The following is a 20,671-nucleotide window of genomic DNA, read 5'->3' on the forward strand; positions in this document are numbered from 1 at the left end:
CATATGTTTACATTTAGCCATATTAAAATGCATATTGTTGCTTGCACCCTGTTTACCAAGAGATCCAGATGGCTTTGAATCAGTGACCTGTCCTCTTCATTATTTATCACTCCTCCAAATGTTGTCATTCGCAGACTTTATCAGTGATGATTTTGTGTTTTCTTCCAGGTCATTGATAACAATGTTAAATAGCGAGGGCCAAGAACTGATCCCTGCAGGACCCAACTGGAAACACACCCACTCTATGATGATTTCCCATTGACAGTTATATTTTGAGACCTATCCATTAGCCAACTTTTAATCCATTTAATGTATATTATGTTAATTCTATATCGTTCTAGGGTGTTTCTGTTTTTTGTTTTGTTTTTTAATCCATTATCTTGCCTGGGATCCATGTCAGCCTGACAGGCCTGTAATTACCTGGATCATCCTGTTTACCCTTTTCAAACATTGGCATGTTAGCTTTCTACCAGTCTTCTGGAGCTTTCTTAGCACTCCAAGATTTTTAAAAATCAGCATGAATGGTCCAGTGAGCTCCTCAACCAGCTCTTTATAAACGCTTGGATGCAAGTTATTTGGGTGTGCTGATTTTAAAATGTCTAACTTCAGTAGCCTCTGTTTTGTATCCTCTAGAGATACTAGTGGAATGGAAATAGTGTTATCACCATATGGTGAGACTATATCATGTTTGGTTTTTTTTTTTGCCAAATACAGAACAGAAATATTTATTGAACATGTTTGCCTTTTCTGGATTATTATTGATAATGCTACCATTGCTATGTTGTATTGGACATGTCAGAATTCTTTTTGTTCTGAATATATTTGAAAAACTTCTCATTCTCCTTAACTCTGCTCTCCTCGTGTCCTTTGACTTCCCATATCAATTTTCTACAATTCCTAACTTCTGGCTTCTATATTACTATCAACTTCCCCTTTCTTCCATTTGTTATACATTATTTTAAAAGATTTTTATAGCTGTTTTCACTTCCCCTCTAAACCAGGTATGTTTTTTAACCATTATGGCTGCCTTCCTCAGTTGTGGGATTATGGCTTTTTTTTTGGCCTCTAGGAAGATGGTTTTTAAATGATTCACAATTTATTATTCACATTTCTTTATTAAATTCTTCCTTCCAATTGATTTTGCTGATAATTATTGGCCCTATTAAAGCACCAACTATATATAATTACCAGTCTGGACTTTATTCTGCTTGCACATAATAAATGTGAGGAGTACTCTTGCGCTTCTAATCACCCATCCCCTCCCAGTAAGTATTTGAATGTGTAATTTATTTTTTTTTCAAAAATAGTTTCAATTCATTCTGAATATTCTGCTGTACTCACATTATGGTTCTTTAAAAACACAACCCACCATACCCGCCTCCAAAAAAATCTTGACAGAGGCAGATTTTTACAGTTCATTCTCAGATTTCTGCCCAGGATGGTTTCGAACTTCAAAGTTGCTCATATTTGTGAAACTTAAACAAAAATAAAGTATTTCATTGTTTTCTCCTGGTGGCTGTATCTTGGGAACCACTTGCTCAAGTGACCCCACGTTTGGATCACTAACCCTACCATACACTCCAATAAGGCACAGAAGATTTCAAAACAATCTGTATAAGCGCACAGATTTTAGAGCCTGAAGAAGTGTCATCCTTTAAACAGGAAGGGGTTCCCAACCTTAGCTAAAGCGGAGCTGGAATGCCATTATGTGTATGAAATTAGAGGGAGAATGGAGGAGAGGGGATCTGCACATCCATCAGTAGCATAGCATACTCAGAAGTGTAAAGTGGCGCATTCATCTCCAATGAGATGTTCTCATCGGAAAGAGAATACCCCATGGAACTAAAGGCAGCCTGAAATTATAGCTCCAAGATGTGTGAACTGCTCCACATCAGTGGATCTGACTCACATGGGGGAGGAGGGGAGAGAGAGAGACCCCCAGAAAGCCAATCCTCCCAACCTAGCTCACATGGGGGTCAGGGGTTTGGGGTCAGTCCCACATAGATGGGCAGGGTCCCTGAGATCTTGGTGAAAACACAGTGGGGCAGAGAGTGGGCATCAGACACCCGAGAAGTGCAAGCCTCTTCCAGAACCTGGCTCACATGATGGGGCTGGGGGCCGCAGGGAAAAGCTGATTAGATACCCTGCTCATCTGTGGCAATCTCAGAGCGTGGTATACACATGTTGTAGGGAGATAGGCACAAGAACACCCCCCCACCACCCCCGAATCTGTCTCACGTCGGGGGCTGGGAAGGGAATTACACCCCGGTAGATGAGCTGGAGGCTCCCAGATTGTGGCACACAGGAGGGGAATGTGGGTTGACAGGTGCCCCTGCCCCTGTTCTCCTCCCCATATCCCACCCATTCCTTCCCACTGCCCCATGTCACCATCCCCTCCCCATCACCTCATTCCCCAACTCCCTTCCTTCCCCCCCTTTCTGACCCATCCTTCCACCCTCTCCGCCCAGCAAGTATTTGCTTGTATAGTTTTTCTTTTCAAAAAGTAGTTCCAGTGCCTTCTGAATACTCATCTGCTATTCAGATTAAATTTCCCTAAAATAAATTAATTTAAAAAAACAGCCATTTGGCAGAGTCAGATTGGAGCATTATGCCTGCTTTTTCTAACTTTAGATTTCTGCCCTAGGTTGGTTTTGAATTCGGAGTGCCTGGGGTGGTGCTTTGATCCAATGACTATAACATATCCTCAGTTAGCTTCTCTCTCCACACATGCTCAGTGTAATTGATTAGGCATGTAAGCCCAAGGTCTTGTCTACACTGCTACTTTACAGCGCTGCAACTTTCTCGCTCAGGGGTCTGAAAAAACACCCCCCTGAGCACTGCAAGTTTCAGCGCTGTAAAGTGGCAATGTAGACAGTGCACCAGCACTGGGAGCCACGCACTCGTGCTGGTAGCTACTCCCCTCAGGGGGGTGGGCTTTTTTACAGAGATGGAAGAGCTCTCCCCCAGCTCTAGTGCCGCGACTGCACAACCACGTTAAAGCGCTGCCATGGCAGCGCTTTAACATTGCTAGTGAAGACATACCCTTAGAGTACATAACTGGAGAGGCAAACGCTCTTTCAATTAACATTTTAATTTGATATCCCCTGCCAAAGCGCTGGTGGGTGCCATGTACTCAGTTGTGGTGATTCTGGTGCGATGATCTGAGCGCTGGTTTGATCTCTATCTGTGAGCAAAAAAACATATCCAGAATGTGTCAACTTTAAGAAAATCTGCTTCCCCCTCCTTCCTCTCCCCCCCCCCCAGGTGACCGGATACCAAGTGTGAAAAATTGGGACAGGGGGTGGAATGTAATAGGTGCCTATATAAGCAAAAGCCCCAAATATCAGGACTGTCCCTATAAAATCGGGACATCTGGTCACCCTACCCCACCTCCCCAATTGGGGACTGTATCTTGTGAACCATTGGTCAAAAGGCCTCAAATTTGGATCACTGGCCATACCACACGACCCCATGTGGTGAACCAAATTTCAAGGGCATCTGATTAACCGTATGGGTTTTAGAGCACTTAGAACAACTGAGCTTTATACAGGATTTTGGTCCTAACCTTAACCGTAGCAGAGCTATAGTGCTACTATAATCTAGGAAATGCTTCTGATGGTCTTAGATTTTTGTCACAAAAATTAGATTTTGGGGGATGGGGGGGCAGTTTTGACTGATAGTATTTAAGATGTAGCAGAAATAGTGTTCATTAATTCACTTGTATGGTTTCTTAAAATCACCCCAGCAATAAATTTAGAGTGGGCAGAATTATAGCCAACCTGAGGTTTGATCCATCATCTCTAGGGCTGCAGATTTGTCATGGCATTTTTTATCAAAAATTCCAGAACAGTCATGATAAATTTACTCAAAATGAATGGGTTTAGGAGAAATGATGTGTAAAGTCACAGTTATGAAAATTCAAATATCTGTACTTCCTTAAATAAAATATACATAAATCCCTTCCCTCTACAAGCACAGGTGAGATGCAAAGGAATCTTTTTATTATTTACTATTTTAATTTGGTCTTAACAATAATGATGTGAAATGAAGTGACACCCTTTTAAAAATAGAACTAGAGGAAATGACAGGCATGTGGTGCATGGTACAGTTGTATATTTAAGTTTATTCTGGTATAAGATGTTTGTTTTATACCTTGGTGGAACACTGGTCATCCTGAAGTACATTTTTGTATGCAGAAAATGATTTTTCTGCATCAGCACTATTTACTGACATAGTCAAACATGAGAGAGCAATCACGGCAAGTGTTTGCAATCTCGTTTCAGATTTCTCCAAAACTGAAAAGTTGTTACTTCGCATTTTGTGGACAGTTTTGAAGTAAGCATGGTATTCATGCAGTGCTACGCTATTATCTTGAAAAAGTGTATTAGCATCAGACACTTCTCTCTCAGGTATGATGAGATATTTTGTTTGATTTGTGTCACATACTAGACAAGCATTGAAAAATGTTGCTGCAGGCTAACTAAATGCGGCAGTAGAGTTTCACTGAATGTATCTTTCAATTTTTTCAGCACTATTACGGAGTGCTTCTTTGCCCGCTACATGCTCACCTTTGTTGGCACTGCTCTTCACTCACGTGCATGTGCATATCACAGGTTCTTCATATTTTGTCAAGGTATGAATGGTAGGTGGTTCATACCTTTGCAAGATATTCAGCTGTTTAAGGACTTCTAGTAACTGGAATAAATAGATGACATCTGCAACGCACAAACTGCTTGAGTGATTGCTCTCTTCTTTGAAAAAGGAAATGTAGTTCTCTGTGAGAGCTAAGTGGAAACACAATGTTAAACCTACTGTTTCAGCACATTATAACTGGACTATTTCCTTTATCTTCTTGGTGCATACAGAAGCAAGCTTTACATGCAGGGCAGGCTGTAAATGTTTGTTTCACGACAACCACGTCATTTCCTTTTTCAAGGTTTTTATGCCACACGTCACCAACCAGGTTTAGGTGAACAACACATGTCGCATGCGCTTTCATGCTCTGCTCTGCTCCCTGGCCTTTTTCATATATGTTGTGTTGTCTGATACAACTGCAGTGATCTGGTCAAAGGAAACTTTGTATTTATCCAGTGTTTCCCATGTTGCTTGGCTAATAGTCTTAAAGTTCAGAGTCCAATGCCCCACAATCCAACAGAAGTACACTTAATTTCAATTCGTGTTTCCATTGTGGTTTGCTGAAAACAGCGAATATGTTGATTTTCTGCATCTGTGGTCTCAGGTGACAATGGTGATTCGATCCCAAATCTTTGGCTTATCTTTATTTTCTCTTATGTAATTTTCAAATATTCTTGGAAAATAGAATTTCTGTAGATGGCTCTAACTTGGTATGATTCTAACATTTTTCAGGTTACACTGTAAATACTCCTTTAGGGTACATTGTCAGGGGCTTTTGATGGCAGATTTGCTGAACAGAGCTTCAGTAAGCTTTACAATGTTCGGTCTGTCTATGAAGTTGCTCCTCTGTTTCCTCAAACATCTGACAAAGTTTCTTGCACTTCTTGTTCTCTGCTCTCTTCAGATTTCAAGACCTCTATTTTACATTTGTGGGATGCTGTCTCCAAATGTCTGTCTCAGCTTGCCTGACTCCAAATTACTGGTACTCTGTATGTTGGGGGGAAAAAAAAATAAATCGCCACTTTTATTAAGCTATTTTTGAGATATTGTGCAGATTGGTGCCTTGCACTTGTGTGATATTTTACCTGTAATCAACACCATAATTTTAGACTAAATCCTTTGTTTGCAAAGTAGCATTGTGCTTGTAGTATTGCTAAGGAAAACAGCTGACTTGTCAACCATAAATTATGTAATAGATAATTTGCACAACTATCAAAAATGCAACATAAATTAACTGTTACATAATTTGTTCAGTTAAGAAAAACATGATTTTTAGTAGACAAGTTCAATACACTTGATTAGTGTTCCCAGCCTTTTCACTAAGGTGACCCACCAACTACCTGTTGTGTGTTGGTGTTTTGTTGTTTTTTTTTCCCCAACCCACCTATGATCAAAATTCAGGGGTGGGGTGGGGGCTGTTAGGCCAGTGTCTTTCTCCTCCTTGTCCTGCAGAAACAATGGGTTATATATAAAATAACATGCATCCTATTACTTTACTAAACTAACAAAATGCCCTCTTGTCTAATAAGGTACTGTTTACATGAAGTTCTTTTCAAAGAGGTTTTTCAACCAGCATGGCTGAGACCTTCCTTTCATAAGACCAAGCCCGCTGGCAACTTGTCTCCTCAGATGAAGGATGCATAGGCATCTCTCTGCACCCCTAGCTATATTAGACCAGTCCTTTGTTCTTCCTCTCTTTGTTCATTGTTCCTGTTAATTTCTCGTCCTGAAGTCCCCGCAGTCTCTTTGTTAGCATTTGACTCAGAATGCACATAGATTTCCCTCGTAAGACATGCACGGTGGTCAGCCAGGGAGATAAGTGTGTCTCCCTTCTCCTGTCTGGTGGAACCTGTTTTAAGACATGTTACTCTGGGTGACCTGCCTTTCACTTCAAGGCTTTAAGAACATGATTTCCAGTGTATACATATCATTATATATTATCCACAAATACATTTTTACAAGATTATGACCACCAGTGTGACACAGACTTTCAGTAGAGACTTTACATGACACTTTTTGGTGAACTAGTATGTAAATACCAGACCCAGGGGATCCCTGTAACCTTTATGCACACTTGTGCCCTCTGCCAGTTGGCATCAAGAGGTCCTTGGGTCACAGCAAGCTCACACACACTTGTATAAACATTCTTCTCCACTGGCACTGAGTCACATGCACAGACTGCACAGTCAAGGTCTCAGAAGTGAAGCAACAGAGGTTTCCTGTGGGTTTTGGACTGGATTTGTCACCACAAGCCACAGGCTGGGGTGACTAGGTACCTTTTAGTTCATACCAGCAGAGTCTACATGGGGCAGTTAGACCACAGTGCCTTAGGGTGTTCTACAACTTACCCTCCTAGTTACCAGCGTAGACTCCAGAACCCAGGTAGGTCCAGGGGTGTAATGAAATGAGGCCAGGTGGACCAGCCCCCTCCTTTCTCCATCATGGAAGGAGAGAGGGTGAGGGGTGGAAATTTGCTGTGACTGGAGGGGGGGGGGCAGAGAGATAGGAGCGTAAGTGAGGGGAGCTACTGAGACTGGGCAGCTGGTGCTCTGTACTGCTCTCCCACTCCTTGGTGGCTTTGTTTCAGGTTCTATTTGGATGGAAATTCAAATTCAATTACATGCATAAAAGCAGCATTTGAATTTATTAAATAAAATTACCTTAACTTTACTAGATAATATGAAAATGTTTATCAAACAGTTTATCAAAAGAGGTTTTACATTTAAAACTGATTGATTAAACAAAAGAAGTATGTGTAGGTGATGAATTGAACTGATTTTTTCTTGTCACTGTGTTCTTCAGTTTAGAACTAGTAGATCTCGCTGTCTCACATCTAGACTGGAAGAAGAAGAAAAGCTTTCCTGCTTTTGTCAACTCGCAATCAGTGTCTCAACTTTGAACGAACTAGTCACCGAGTTGAATAAGCTCTATTGCAAAAAATATTCTCTCTCTACCTGCAGAAGAGGCTACTGCTGTCCAAAGCTAGTTTAGCATTTCAGCAACCTCTGGTTCCAGGTGCTTAGGTGGTGGTTTTCACCAGTTCAGTGGTTTTGACTTTCTTTAAAACTTGGCAGCAAATACATACTCCTAAATATTTTTTGTATATAATTTATATTAGATTATAGTAAAATTAGGCCTTAACATGTTATCAATTTCAAATTTAATTTTAAACAGGTTTATTTAAAAAAACAAACTATTTTAAGTAAATAATTAATCTAAATCTAATTTTGTAAATTTTTAAAATCAATTTTATATTTTTATTAGTCTTGCTGTGTGTCAGTAGTAATCTGTAATCAGTTTGAATTTTTTCTTTGTAGTAGCCTCCAATTTTAGAACTATTTCTTTATAAAAATTCTTGAAAATTTTCATAGGTGACTCAGGGTAGTAGTCGCCTATATGTGGGAGCTCAATACTTATTTCTGGTAACGTTCAGTACTCCATAGTTTATTCCATGAGAGGAAGAATACATTATATATAGGCTCTTCATATTCCTGCTTGTGAGTGTGTGCCACTAATTCAATCTACATGATGGAAGCTTCTCCAAGCGATGCCTGGCAGAGGAGCACTTGTGTGCCCTCTCCTACCCCTTAGCATTCAGATGTTCTGAGGGTGAGGCTATAAAAGGAAACATGGTAACTGCAACACCAGATGTAAATTAACCTCACTGGGTCTGATGGACCTGGAGCTTTTTTCCTCTGGTGCTTTGATAGGTTGTTGTTTTTTTAAGTATAGTTGTTCTTCTATTATAGTTTTACTGATAACTGATAGTGTTAGAGTGAGGAGTTATAGTTATTTTTAATATTGGGTTAAGGCTTGGTTCCATGCAGGATGACTGATCTAAAAAAGAAGAAAGTGGATTTTAAGATGTGCTTTCCTGTCTGGCAGTTTTCCAACTTTGGACAATGATGTGAAGTAACTAACATGTCTTGGCAAAGGCTATCTACTCTAGGTTTATATCTAGAGCATGTAAGGAGAGACAGAACAGACTTCGCACACTCTTATTTCAGGAAGACCTATTAGATAAGCCTCTCAGATTTGAGAAGTTGGAGCATGAAGAAAAAATAGTTGTATCTGCTCCATTTTAAGCATCTGACCAGATTAAGGTGCCTCAGACAACTGGAATTGGTACCAGAATTACCTCTGTGTGCTCTGGCAGTCTGAGCATTAGATCTGCTCGAGGCTCCTACGGTATAAGTTGTGGTTCTGAGGAAGAAGGCTGCTGCTAAGACAACCACTGTTAGGGCCAGATCTCGTACAGGTGATTCATTGGATCCATGGGACTGGGATCTGTTCTCCTCCATTCCTAGACAAAAGTCAGGATTGTTTCCACAAGGCAAACCTTGCCTAACAGCTGAAGTTGCAAATACTAGGATTTTCTTGGAGCCAAAGATGTCTAAAGGCATGAGACTGGCACAGACAGTAGTATTGGTTTTAGCATCAATATCAGAACTGATAAAGGCTTATCAATGTCTACCACAGGGAAATGAGTCTTCTCATTTGGATCCGGAGGCTCTCTCTTGTGGGGGGGTGAGAGGGGGGAGAGAGAGAGGTTCTGATAGTTTATTTCTTGGGCCTCTACTCCTGAGAAGAGGGGCAGGTCAGAGGACATTTTGTCTTTTTTTTTCTCCATAGTTGTTGCCTCTTCCCAAGATTCCAAAGGGATCCCTGAGCAAATCTTTTCCTCCCTTAGGACTGACTTGTTCTCAGGTTCTGTTGCTGTCAAAAAACAAAAAAATCTGTTCTGGATCTGAGATCGGATCTGCAATCCGAAGAGGATCCGAACAACCCAAAGAGCCTAGGTTTCAACCACTTAGGTCAGGATTTATTCCACCTCATGGATCTTTTGGATCTCCTCATCCTATGGGCATGTTTCCAGACTGGGGTTCTGACAGGCTCCATAGCCATATTAGCTCCCATGTAAGGAATTTATGGGATCTCCCCAGTATGCCTGATATAGAAGTGTGCCTGCTTCCAAAAATCAGATCAAGACCTCTGGGATCCAGTAGCTGCAGATGAATCTGCTACTCCTACTATAGTAGCTGATATCCTATCAAAGGAAGATGAGAAAGTAGTTGAGCACATGGACCAGCAGCAGTCAGAGAATGTGATTCAGACAGATTCTTCCCAGAATGAAAATGTGGGCATAATTTCATCTTCAGAATATACTCTCCAGTTCCACAACCTTGATCATATTCCTTTATTGTTAGTTACTTTCTGTGACAGTGGAGGAAGCATCACATCCTGTTTCTGATATTTTGGGAGCTCCCTCAGAAAATAGAGTATTTTTGCCTAGTTTGGATAGTCTTTTACAACCTACAAAAAGCTATTTGAGCCACTCCAGCTTCCTGTCAACCTATATCTGAAAAAGCTGATGAACTGTACCAGTTACCACATAAGGTGTTTTTATTTTCTTACTCATCCCATTCCAGATTCTTTAGTGGTAGCAGCTATGAGAAACAGGTATGGTGGAAGCCAAGCACATTCTACACCCTACGACAGGGAGGGAAAGAAATTGGGTGCCTTAGGGAGGAAGATGTTTTCTTTGGCTGGTATTAGGATAGCTAATATCAGGCTGCTGTGTCCTATTCTGAGTTTCATTTATGGGATAAGAGGACCACTTATAGAATGCTCTTAGAGCTTCTTTTGATGCTTTGGATTCTGGTGCTAGAGCTTTATCATCTACTGTCACGTTGAGAAGATATGCTTGGTTAAGATCTTCTACTTTGGCTACACAGCTAAAGTTAAAAGTTGAGGACATTCTGCTTTTATGGTGACTGACTTCAGTAATAAAACTGATCTTTTGGAGACTTTTTTAAAAAGACAAGATTGACTGCTCATTCTCTTGGATTATATGCTACTTCCAGAAGAAGACAATCTACTTTTTCGTTTAGGTATCAGAGGCAATTCTGTAATCCTCCATTGTCTTGGTATTTTATTTGTCACACAGGCATCAACAGCTTGCTTCCTCTCAGACCCAGGAGAAGAAAGTCATTTCAACCTCAAAGTCAAAGTAGTCTTCAGCTACTATATCATTGTTGAATTGGAGAACCCAAATTTGACATGAGACTCAAGTGTGGCCAGCCAATCGGCATTAGTCTTTCCTACCCTTTTGTTTGGAGACAGTCTGACTCATTTTGCAAGCCATTGGAATCTGATAACATCCAACAAATTGGTATTCTCCAAATGATTCAATGAGTGGGAATATACAGAGGCCGCTCAAAGAAAAAATGAAGGTTGGTTACTTATAACCAGAGTTCTTTGAGACGTATTTTTTTTTTCCTTCACATTCTCTGCCTTCCTTTTCTTTTTGAGTCTTTACAGATAGTTTCTCTGAGACAACAGTGGAAGGAACAGAGGTGGTAGAGGGCACTGTGTGCCCCCTTTTTATAGCCTCACTCTCAGAACGTTTGCAAATAGGGACAGGAGGAGTGGAAGGGGGCATGCGAGCACTTCAACAGGCACTGCTTAGAGAAGGTTCCACAGACTAGGCTACAATGGCAGGCATGTTCCCGTGAGTGTGACTATTCCAGTTATAAGTAAGTATCCTTCATTTCTTAAAGATCTGAAAGAGATGAGAGAGAACTGAGTTTGTACTTTTTCTTGCTGAAAGAAGGCCTGAAAAAAAAAAAAGGCCACAAGCATGTTCTTTTGGTTTTGTATGTGAAATCTGGAATCTCAATTCTTTTCTCTGCTGTTTTTGCTGGAAGTCCTTGGGTGGCCTACAGAACATCTATCAGTTATGGAGAGAATTCATTCAGTTTCAGTTTAGGGTTAGTGTGCACCCACTATAACCAATTCAGGAATTTTGGTTTCAACACTTACTAATAGTGTAGCCTGCTTCTTTTTTTAGTAGTAGTAGTAGTGCTTAGTATAGTTAGGCCTTTATGATATACTTGGTACCTCTTTACCATTAATAGCTATCCTAAACCATGTTACATTCCCAGCGGCCTTGCAAAATGTGACTCAAGGCGATGCTTAATCTGTCACTGAAAATTATCACCACCCAAGACACCCATTTACAGTCTATGGGGTAATACATTAAATTAGTGATGTACTTCAGGAATCCATTTTAATTATATAAGGTGTTAAAATCTGTCTTTTTAACAGGATGTACATTTTGAAGATGAAAAAGGATAACTTATGGTTTTACAGAATATAAAGAAATATTGTCTGACATGACGGCAAAAAATGTAAGTATAAGTTGAAAGGTCTACCAGTAACTCTGGCCTTTTGAATTTGGCCAGGAATTAATTGTGATATTAGTGTAAATTATAGTACATAGGTGTTGTGTGTATGAGAACCCCCTATCATGACAGTATAAACACTTCCCCAGTATTTTAAAAATATCTATCTTTCACAGCCCATAGAATTAGCTTGATTAGTTAGCAGGTGTTTTTCCTCAGCTTTTGTGCTACCTGTTAACAGAAATGTTAAGTCTAAGAAATAAGTCTTGCATTTATTTCTGAAAAATGATTAGCTTCATGGTCATTTTTTCAGGAGTGAGTTCTATAGACTTTGTCCAACTCCTGTGAAAGTTCTGTCTTCTGTGCACAAGTCCCCTCCAACTAATTGACAGTTTAAATGTTTTGGTTGAACATAACTGTCATGGGAGTTTGGGTTTATGGAGCTCAAATCTTGCTATTTTTCTTCCTTCATCCAATCTTTCCTTTTAGTTCCTACAGCTGAAAAACTTCCTCCAGGCTTTGTCTCACATCTTAATTACTGCAACCTCTTTCCTGTGATATTCCTACACTCACATCTTCCTCTTTTGGTTCATACAAAATGCAGTTGCCAAGCTTCTTTGCCCAGAGCTTTCACCATGTTTTGCATATCTCCACTGGCACTTCAATTTTCCATTGCATCAAATTCAAGTTTCTTGTCCTCACTTTTAAGGTCCTTCATGTAACTCTCCCCCTCCCTGTTTAATCTCATTTTGTGTTGGGTCTCATGCCCATTTCCTCCCCTCTGCCAATGATGCCAGCCTTGTCTGCTTCCTTACGCATGAAACACGCTTTCTGAACTCATTTGTAAGGCTAGTACTTCCTCCTTCTTCAAATCCCTCTTGAGGTATTTGCCATGTGTGATGGGTTGGGTCACAAAGACCCCCTTGGGACTGCCATCTGATGTGCTGGGACTACCTCTAAGCCCGTTTTCCTTGGCAATTTGGGACTTCAGTACCCTGCCTTGTTGAGCCAGATACGCTAGCCTGCTGCAAACCGAGGCCCAGGTCTGAACCACGTCCCCCAAAAACCGCAGGCTTAACTGAAAACAGCTTAAGAAGTGCTCCTGTCTCCAACACCCAGATATCCAGTTCCCATTGGGGTCCAAACCTCAAATAATTCCATTTTACTCTGTATAAAGCTTATACAGGGTAAACTCTTAAATTGTTCGCCCTCTATAACACTGATAGAGCTGTTTGCTCCCCCAGGAATTAATTACTTGCTCTCGATTAATTAATAAGTAAAAAGTGATTTTATTAAATATTAAAAAGTAGGGTTTAAGTGGTTCCAAGTAATAACAGACAGAACAAAGTAAGTTACCAAGCAAAAATGTTTTTAAGTCCCAGCTTGACAAAGCCTTCGCTGGGATGATTTACTCGATGTTGACCCTGCTTTAAACAGGGGATTGGACTAGATGACCTCCTGAGGTCTCTTCCAACCCTAATATTCTATGATTCTAGGAAAATAAAATAAAACAAGCAAGTCTAAGCCTAATACAGTACAAAACTAAATGCAGGTAAATCTCCCCCTCAGAGATGTTCCAATAAGCTTCTTTTACAGACTAGACTTTCTCCTAGTCTGGGTCCAGCAATCACTCTCACCCATGGGCGGCGAGTTCTATGGACCTGTGGTGCCTGGGCACCAGGAATATTCCTGTCCCAGGGGCCCGGCTCCAGCAAAGTTTCCCACCCCCCCCCTCCACCCCCCCCCCACACACTCCCCCCGCGCTTCTCCCTGTCCCACCTGCCGCCCCCAGGCAATTTAAAACAGCCTGGGAGCTCCCACCATCACCCAGCAGCGCTTCCTGCGCGCTCGTTCCACTATGGCTGCCAGCAGGATCTTGCAGCCCGTGTGAGGGGGTTGTGCTGCTGTGCGCTGCCCCCACCCCAAACGCCCCTGCGGCCAATAGGAAGCTGCATGGGCGGTGCCTGGAGACAACAGCATGAGGAGACCCCCCCGCCTAGGAGCTGCTGCCGGAGGGGGTGCCCCAGGTAAGCATCGAACCCCCCCCCATCCACTTCCAGAGCCTGCACCCACACCCCCTCCGCAAACACACCCTTAGGCCTCCAAATTTCCGCCTGCACCCCCTCTCACCCCCAAACTCCCTCCCAGAGCCTGCACCCATCACCCCCATCCTGCACCTCTTCCCCCCTAACTCCCTCTTCCACTCCCACCTCTCCCCTGCACCTACTTTTGTCCCCAAACTCCCTCCCAGAGCCTGCACTCAGCACCCAAACTCATTCCCAGAGCCTGTACTCCAGACCCCCTCCCCCACCCAAATTCCCTTCCAGAGCCTGCACCCCTCCTGCACCCAAATCCCCTGCCCCAGCCCAGAGCCTGAACCCAAACTCCCTCCCAGAGCCCGACCCCTCACACCCCCGCACCCAAACTCCCTCTCAGAGCCTGACCTCTCACCCCTTCTGCACCCAAACTCCCTCTCACAGCCTGCATCCCCACCCCCTCGTGTACCCCAATCGCCTGAACCCCAGACCCCCTCCCAGAGCCTTAGGCAGGTGTGTGGGGGGAGTTTGCGGGGCGGGGGGGTTCTGGGCACCACCAAAATTTCTACAAACCTGCTGCCCTTGCTCACACCCCTTTGTTCCAGTTTCTTTCAGGCATCTCTTTGGGGTGGAGGGGCTGTCTATCCAGCTGAAGACAAAATGGAGGGGTTTCCAGGGCCTTATATAGTCTTTCTCTTGTGCAACATCACAGCCACAAGATGGTGTCTCTAGCCAACTGGGCAAGTCACATGTCTATGAATGATTAAGCTTTTTGCAGGCCGACGCCATTGTTTACATGTTAGTTTGAATGTTCCCAGAAAAACTAAGATGTGGATTGGCGTCTCCCAAAGTCCATTGTTAGTTAAGTACTCCCAATTACTGGAATAACTCCTTCACACTATGTTGACCAAATCTGTCTTATGTGCTTCCTACAGCAGACACTTTAAATACAAGCATAGAGCCAGTGCATCATAACTTCAGATATAAAAATGATACATGCATACAAACAGGATGAATATATTCAGTAGATCATAACCTTTGTAAAGATATGTTACATGGCATATCTAGCATAAAACATATTCCAGTTGTGTCATATTTACCCTCATAAGCATATTTCTATAAAGCATTATGGGGTGCAACGTCACACCATGATACCTCTCCATCCACAAGACAAAATCAGATAAATAACTGATTCCTGTTTAATTTTAAGGGGGGGGAATATTTTCTAGTGAGTTAGAACCATTAAATTCTGACCTGACCATGTACTGTTGTATAAATTTGATTGTTACAGTTGCATAAACAGACCATGTTGGAGGAGGAAAAATCCTAGGAAATGCTTTCAGGAAGGTGCTAGTACCTAGTTACATTTTTTTAATCCTGAGCATATAGCTGCTCTGAGTCTTGAAGATGAACTTAGAAATAAGACTATATTTTACAAAAAATTTTATACTGCTATCGCTCAAATTAATTTTTTTTGCCATTTGAAATGGAGCAGATACTTCTGCCATAGACTTTGTACATCAGACTTCAGCTTACAGCAAATCATTGAGTGAGCTATAATGGTAATAGTGACTGAGGAATCCCAATCCTTTGCACAGTATTGTAGGAAACTACCTGTAATAGCTGTTCTGTTAATTTTAATGCTTTGTACTAATACAAAATTAACATCCAAGTCATTGTGTTTATTTTAATGTAGAATCTTTACCAGAGCCACTTATTATAACTTGTTGCTTCTGGAATTACTCTAGAATCTTTGTCTCAACAAAGAGGTATAGTAGGCATTTCTAAACAAAGTCTACTTAAGCAAATAAATACGAAACAAATAAAATGTTTACATACAAGCCAAGCTCTGATCGCTACAACTAAGAATAATTGTCATTATATAAATACCTAAGGCCTGGTCTACTCTTAAAAGTTTTTTGTCAGTGTAACTGTCGGATAGGAGTGTTACTTTTAAAAAAAAGAAAAAAAAAAGTTTTTAAATCACATCCCTAACAGACATACTGTGCTGGCAAACGCCCTAATGCAAGATGCAGTTATATTGACACAAATGTGCTTTTGCATCATAGTTTATTTAGTTGGGGAAGCTGGTAGTAAGTTATACCAGCGAAAGAACTCCTTTACTGGTATAAACTGCATCTCTATTGGAGGGTTTGCTGGTATAGCTATATATACCAACATCAGTTTTCAAGCAAACCCTTTCTGTTGTAGACAAGGCCTAAGGGCTTGGCTACACTTGCAAGTTACAGCGGAATAAAGGAGCCCCGGGTGCATTCGCTCACTACCCGTCCACACTGGCAAGGTATATAGAGCACTCTGACTTCACGGCTACAGTGCTGCTGGTCCTCCACCTTGGCTAGTGGAATAACGTTTGCTGCGCCGCAGCACCAGTGTGAATGAGATATTGCATTATTGTGCTCTGATTGACCTCTGGAAATGTCCCATAATCCCCTTAAGTCAAGTGGCCACTCTTGTCATTGTTTTGAACTCACTGTAGGAATGCAGATTTGCCCTTTCAAAGCTCTGTTTCTGAGAAGGTACAAGAAATTGCCTTTCAGACTACAGAAGTGTCAACTTTATACAGTTAATTCTTCATGAGGTGTTGAAACCCCTGTCTGAAAGGTATAAATTAACTGTCTACACAGCCGACAGCATTTCTTTAGCTCCTCAGGTGCATTCTAAACCTCTTTTTACCTGGGATTTGTAGAACTACTGAAAACTAGTTAAACTGTAATAAAAAAAAATACTGTAACCTAGAAAGGGGGAAATGAGGTTTGTTTCGCTGCTTGATGATGTATAAAACAGTTTTTCAGTAAATGTATTTGCCCTTTAAACATTTCTAGTTCTTGTTCCCAATTGCTAGGTACAAAACTCATAGGTGACCATTCACTTTCACAATATGCATTGTTTCATTTTATTCATAAGGTGCAACATAAATGTTCAACATTTGTTGTGGAAATTATGAACAAGAAACTTGTCAGGTCACAGATTAAATTAATCCTATATCTTCACAAGTAGAAATTCAGTGATTTAAAACGCTTCAGACGTGTAAATTCTTGCAAAAGGTGAATAGAATATCTTTTTCAAAATGTTTTAAAATATTGGCTATGAAAGAAAAGTGTTTTTCTCTAATTTTCAGTGTGAAAGTTCCTTCTTGAAAGTAGGCTTATCTTCAATTTATGTAGATTTTCTTGTCAATTTTCTCTGCTTGTTGGAGTTACATTCTTGTTCAGTATAGTTGTATATCTTCCTGAGCTAGGGTGTGGCACAGCTAAAACTGCAATCTTTAAACACAAGGCTGTGAAACACTTGACTGAAGGGAAACGGTATCTACTTTGTTCAGCTTTTAAATATATATCCAAAACCTGCAAGCACTTAATTTTTTGTGTATGTAGCATTCCTACCCTGGATTGGGTTGCCAATCTTTTCTTTTTTGGGGTTGTTCCAGTTTTTGGTACAGTTTGGGTGTGCTGAAGGGAGACATTCCCACATACCCCTCTTCTGTAGACATGTACCAAAATGACTTGGATCTTGTAAAAACATCATAATGAAACATAATGTGCTTGTATTTTGATGCAATATTGTGATGTTGCACCAAACTGCCATCCTTTTTCACTTAACATGACGGCTTGAACAAACTCAGGTTCCTTTAGGCCTTCCACTTCTCTTAACTTTGAATCTTGTCTAAGATTCAGTTGGGTCTTCACTAAGCTGTTTTTAAACCTTTGGTATATAGGCTACATCCAAATAGAGTTATGTCGTCAGGGATTGTAACGCTTGAGCTGAGATGAGCATATCTGTTTCACTGAATGCTTTGTTTAGTGGTGAAAGTTAGTGTCACTGTTGTATTGAATACACTGTATACACTTTTGTATTGCTAAACTTCTGCTATAAATTTAAATCTTTTCAGTCCTTACAATAGAGAACAAAAACCTGAGACACTTCCTTTTATATTTTTACATATAGTTGTCTCTCTTTCTTACCTTAACTTCGTTTAAACTGTGTTGCCATCCTCCCCATTGCATGGACAGAGAATGAGAAATTAAATGTTTTTGAGCTTTAGTACAGGAAAAATCTTAAGTTCAAATCTTAATAAAAAATTATATGTAGCTTTCATATATTCCATCCAATATTCCATCTAAGCACAATGATGAACCAACACGAAAAAAAAGTACAATTGCAAAGCTGGAGTTGAAAACTTAAAAGCATTAACAAATCAAGATGTGCTCATTAAAAGCGCAGGTGCCCAGACTAACCATAACTCTTGCCTCTCTCCTCCTCACAATCCTACTAGCTCTTATGTCTTGTACTTTTATAGTGCTGCTCGTCCCACTCTCTTCCCCTTTCCAGTCAGCTCCAGTCTCCTTGCCCAGCAATTCCTAGTTCCTCCCCACCACTGTGCTTCCAGTTCCCAGGGGTCCTGTGGAAAAAATAGTATGTGATTATGTAAATAAAAACTATCATAATGCATAGATACAAAAGGGTCAAATGAACGCTGCACAGACAACTTTAATTCTGGCATTTCCTAACTTTTGAGTGCTAGAATTTGCAACCTGAAAGCTCTTTTAATGTAGTTTTTTGGATGTAACATTTTTGTTGAAAAAAATCATTTCAGCCTGTGGACCCATATTGACTCCCCCACATGGGTGGTCTTCAGGGTTGGGATCTTTAGCTCCACAATATGGTCCCCTACCGCTTGAGCTAATAGAGCAATTGCTAGTTGTAGAATCTTCTATGCAAACCTGTCATTAGAGAGGGATGGAGAGAGACATTTTGCCAGTGACTTTCACAGCTATTTGCTAGACCGCAAAGGAATGGTGAGGAATAATGGGTTACGTTCCTGGGAGCGTGGGAGTGAGTTATGTAGGGAGTGTGCTCTAGTGGTTAGACTTCCTTCCTCTGTCCCCAAAGCCATTCCTTGGCCCTCTCCCTCCCCCACTCCTCAGATCATGTCCAGGTTCCTTCTTTGCTCCTATCCTCCCACGGCTCCTATTCTCAACTTCTCTTCATCAGTCTACATTCAAGGCAGGTAGATTCCTCCTTGTCCTCCATACTGCCTGGGCACCAGTGGCGAGGCAGGCACTGAGAGCACAGAAGCGTGTCTGCCTGAACTCAGTTCTGGTGTGTGAGGCCACAATAGTCTCTGATAGACAAGAGGAGCAATTGCATAAAAAGTCCTGCTCCATTCCTGAATCCTTGGAATGAAGCATGCTCAGTCACTTTGTTGGAATAATGCCTGAGCAGTCTGGCTAGCATGTAAGAGCTGTGACGGGATGGCATGTGCCCAGTACAGACAGAATCTTCAGTGAGTTTAGCTGGCAATCTCTTGACAAGTCTCTACTGAATTGCAGTTTTTCAAAAGCTCATAAATAGGCCAAATTTGTGCAAATTGTTATGGTGATGGCAAAATGCATATTCCTGACACCATGGAGAAGTTGTGCTTCTCCCATGCCAAGTTTCAAGTCCCTGGTCCAAAGCATGGAGGTGCCAGAGCTTCTCAACTAAACAGTTTTAGAAATTTAACATTGGCAAAACAACATATTTTTCATTCATAGAAATGGCCAAACCATTTTAGCTAAAACTTACCAGAAAAATTCAGCCTAGACAGTTTTTAAATTTGGCAGTTTCCAGCTGCTTATAACAAGATACTTAATGAGTGTTGGGTAACCTTAACTATAGGCGATGCTACCTGAACCACTTGTATATATCCATGTATAATCTGCAGAATCACCAAGAAGTCATACAGCAAACTTAAGTAGTTGCATGATGCTTAACTCTTATCTGCCCTTTCCCATTATTTGTTGTATCTTGTCTAAAATTTAGATCAAGTTCTAAGGGGCAAGGAATATGGTGTATCTGCCTACAAAGCCCATAATATACTACTAGGAACTGTAGAATAATAGGTACTCAAGTTCCTCCTAGTTCATTGAACTAGGACAGGGGTTCTCAAACTGGGGGTCGGGACTCCTTAGGGGGTCACGAGGTTATTACACAGGGGGTCACGAGCTGTCAGCCTCCAACCCAAACCCTGCTTTGCTCTAGCATTTATAATAGTGTTAAATATATTTTAAAGTGTTTTTGATTTATAAAGGGGGGGGTCACACTCAGAGGCTTGCTATGTGAAAGGGGCACCAGTACAAAAGTTTGAGAACCACTGAACTGGGATATCTTATACAGGAATTCATAGTAGGTTCTGGGACAATGTAGAGGTGGGCAGAAATCCTTTCCTTTTTCCAGCTTTGATCCTGTGCCTTCACAATGAGAAAATCATAATTACAAATACACCTCTTCCAGAGCTGTCAAACCACTTCCTATATATCTGTTTCTCTGCTTACTCCTCACGTGGTTAAAAACTTCCACTGCGCTTTCCAGCTGTACAAAGCCACCACCTCTAAGAGTCAAAAGCCCTTGATCTTACGAGACAGCTAGCAGAGCTGTAAAAGCCAGTATTAGGAGAGGGTACGGCCCTTTCCAGGCTAAAGAATCTGGAGAGGTTGTGGGGAGGAGCTTTGACGACTCTCAGGTGGAATAGATATAAACAGAAATTGTCTCTGGGGAGGAAGGATTTTGTCACTCTGGTGAGATAAGGTTTGACCACTGGGTATGTTCATTATTCCATCTAGCACTTTGTTACATTTCTTGAATTATACATTACATCATCATTTGTGTCTGTAAACGTGCAGGATATGTATAGATGCTAACTAAAAATACTAACTTTGCCACTCAAAGGCACTCCAGTCAGTTGGCCACGATTTTTTTTTTAAACCAAATTATTCAACTACCACAATCTTGGGGTGGGGGAGGGGAGAAAAGGAA

General features: G+C 41.2%; 1 protein-coding gene across 3 annotated transcripts in view; it reads left to right on the plus strand.

Annotated features, from left to right (window-relative positions):
* TFDP2 (transcription factor Dp-2) overlaps positions 1 to 20,671 on the plus strand; it is a 152,086-nt gene that overhangs the window by 15,207 nt on the left and 116,208 nt on the right. The window contains exons 2-3 of one of the 3 annotated variants that reach the window (XM_074963842.1): positions 4,284 to 4,409; positions 11,743 to 11,825. The exons of 1 other annotated variant lie outside the window; for it this stretch is intronic. In XM_074963842.1, the coding sequence (XP_074819943.1) occupies positions 11,811 to 11,825 (15 nt within the window). In that variant the 5' untranslated portion in view covers positions 4,284 to 4,409; positions 11,743 to 11,810. Of the gene's footprint in view, positions 1 to 4,283; positions 4,410 to 11,742; positions 11,826 to 20,671 lie in introns of those variants that run through there. One more of the 3 variants, XM_074963843.1, reaches the window with a different exon arrangement.

The sequence above is a fragment of the Natator depressus genome, chromosome 9, assembly GCF_965152275.1.
Source record: "Natator depressus isolate rNatDep1 chromosome 9, rNatDep2.hap1, whole genome shotgun sequence".
Classification (NCBI taxonomy): Eukaryota; Metazoa; Chordata; order Testudines; family Cheloniidae; genus Natator; species Natator depressus.